Source organism: Propithecus coquereli, unplaced genomic scaffold (genome assembly GCF_000956105.1).
Source record: "Propithecus coquereli isolate 6110/MARCELLA unplaced genomic scaffold, Pcoq_1.0 Scaffold60, whole genome shotgun sequence".
NCBI classification, from domain to species: domain Eukaryota; kingdom Metazoa; phylum Chordata; class Mammalia; order Primates; family Indriidae; genus Propithecus; species Propithecus coquereli.
This window is the reverse complement of record NW_012151952.1, coordinates 4,052,959-4,055,111: the sequence shown is the minus strand read 5'-3', so window position 1 is coordinate 4,055,111 and position 2,153 is coordinate 4,052,959. Positions and strand designations below refer to the sequence as shown.

Below are 2,153 nucleotides of genomic sequence, written 5' to 3'. Positions count from 1 at the left end.
TATATGTATATATAAATATATGTGAAGACTGGGAAAATGCATTAGTTTTTCCGAGGCTGGTTGAATTATAGTTGATTTTTTTTACAACAACTTCAGTAGTTTCCATATACGTATATTACAAAATTAATACATATCACTCAGAAACAAATACTTGAAATGATGATTATACAGAATGCACAAATGCCTATTATTGACTGGTAGGTCAACTTGTCAGACTATAAACTAGCTTGCTCATTATGACTTAAACTAAGTAAAAACAAGTCACTATATGGCAAAAAAACAAAAACAAAAAGATATGCAAAAACGAAAATATTTCTGTTATAATGGTGGGATTGTGATGGGTCAGACTTTTGTTTTGGAGGGTGGACAAAAGTTTTCTTAGTGTCTTTTCAACATCATTTTTTCAGCAAAGGAGAAAAACTGAAAAATCCTTAAATGAAATAAAACATCTAAACGTGGTAGAGATGGATGGAGAGTGAGAGGAAGAAGTAGCTTTGCTCTAGAGAAAACGCATGAATCTGAGATTTTAAGCAATGTTTTTTCAGAAAATTTGCCTCCTTGAAAAGTTACAAGCTGAAAACCTCCTTCAGGTAGAGGCTCGTGAATCGATTCTGTGTTGTTCTATTTTCTGTCTCTGAATCACTCTGTGGTCTTGGCCAAATCACTTATACCCCCGAGCCTCAATTACCCACCCATGAAATAAGAATGGACCAACAGCGTCCCATATTTGTTATAGTTAATAATGTCTGCATATTAATTATAGCATTAATGATTGTAATGCATATACAATCACATAGAATATATCATTGTGATGAGTTAATGGAGTTAAGGTGATCACTCTAGTGTTGAAGGAAGATGATTCTGTGCCAGAATGCCAGAGAGGACATGCAGCATAGAACAATGAAGGAATGGCTCTGTGTGTATGTGTGTGTGTGTGTGTGTGTGAGAGAGAGAGAGAGAGAGAGAGAGAGAGAGAGATGCTGTAGCATTATCAGTCTCACTATAGTTTGTAGAATTTCAATAAACTGTGCTTACCTGCAGAATTTTCTTTATACAACAAGCATCTGGCCTCTAAACAAGGAAGCTTTGTCTTTCCAGTGGTCCTCCCCAGAGGTGGCACCAGAATTGCTGTCCGAACCCTGGGTCAGTCAAGAACTCTCTGGACAAAAAAGGACAGCTGCAAGCCTGGCGGAGTCTGGCGGAGTCCACAAATGTGGCTGGAAAAGCACTAGCTCTTTCTTTCCTCTTTTGTGCATTTCTCCAGGGTCACAAGAGCTCCCATCTGTGTATCTTTTACTCCCCATTGTCCTCCTTTTCTCCCCTCCATTCACATTCACCCTCTGCTCCCTTCTTCATTTTATCCCTCCAGAGCCTACCCAGCCATCCATAGCTACATCTTTCAATAGGGATAACAACAGATGATCATTGAACAAAAATATCTAAGCAGGCAGGTTTCTTGGATTAAGCTCTGGTTATTAAAACCAAAAAAGGAAAACATGATCATTTCCCATTTATTTTTAATTTGATAACTTTAACCTGAAACAAGATATCACACTGAGTTCCTCACATTTCTCCTTGCTTGCATGAAGTGTGTCGATTGACAAAGAGCTCTGCAAACCAGAGGGAAAAGAAAGATACAGGTTCATAGACCATTACCTCGCAGCTCAAGAATTAACTTTAATAATACATAATTAAGACTGGTAGGAGATGAGAGAAATGAGAATGAAGAAGCCCATTGCTCTTTCAATTTCTGGCTTCTACACAATATTAGCAGCAAGGGACACATATACTGGGAGAAGACATTTCTGTCTCTCTCCTATTTTCTGTATTTTCTATATTTTAATATATTAAAGAATGTTGCTACCTTGGTCTAAGCAGTTGAGTATCTCTTACCTGGATTATTGCAACAGCCTTAATACTGGTTTCTCGGCTTCTACCATTGAGCTCACGCTCAACAAAGCATTCTGAGTCATCCTGTTAAAGCACGTCAGGTCATGTGACTGCCTGCTCAGTACCCTTCCTGGGCTCCCCATCTCACTGCAAGCCAATTCCTTGCAGTGACCCTTGTAATGCACAGTGGGCCCCCATGTTCTGCTCTGACGCCGCCTCACTACTGCTCTGTAGGCTCTCACTCCCCTCCATCAACACCAGCC

General features: G+C 39.5%; 1 protein-coding gene across 1 annotated transcript in view; it reads right to left on the bottom strand.

Annotated features, from left to right (window-relative positions):
* Positions 1–2,153, bottom strand: part of CRBN (cereblon) — a 41,950-nt gene that overhangs the window by 35,116 nt on the left and 4,681 nt on the right. The window contains exon 3 of the mRNA XM_012659246.1: positions 1,537–1,610. Coding sequence (XP_012514700.1) covers positions 1,537–1,610 — 74 coding nt within the window. The remainder of the gene's footprint in view (positions 1–1,536; positions 1,611–2,153) is intronic.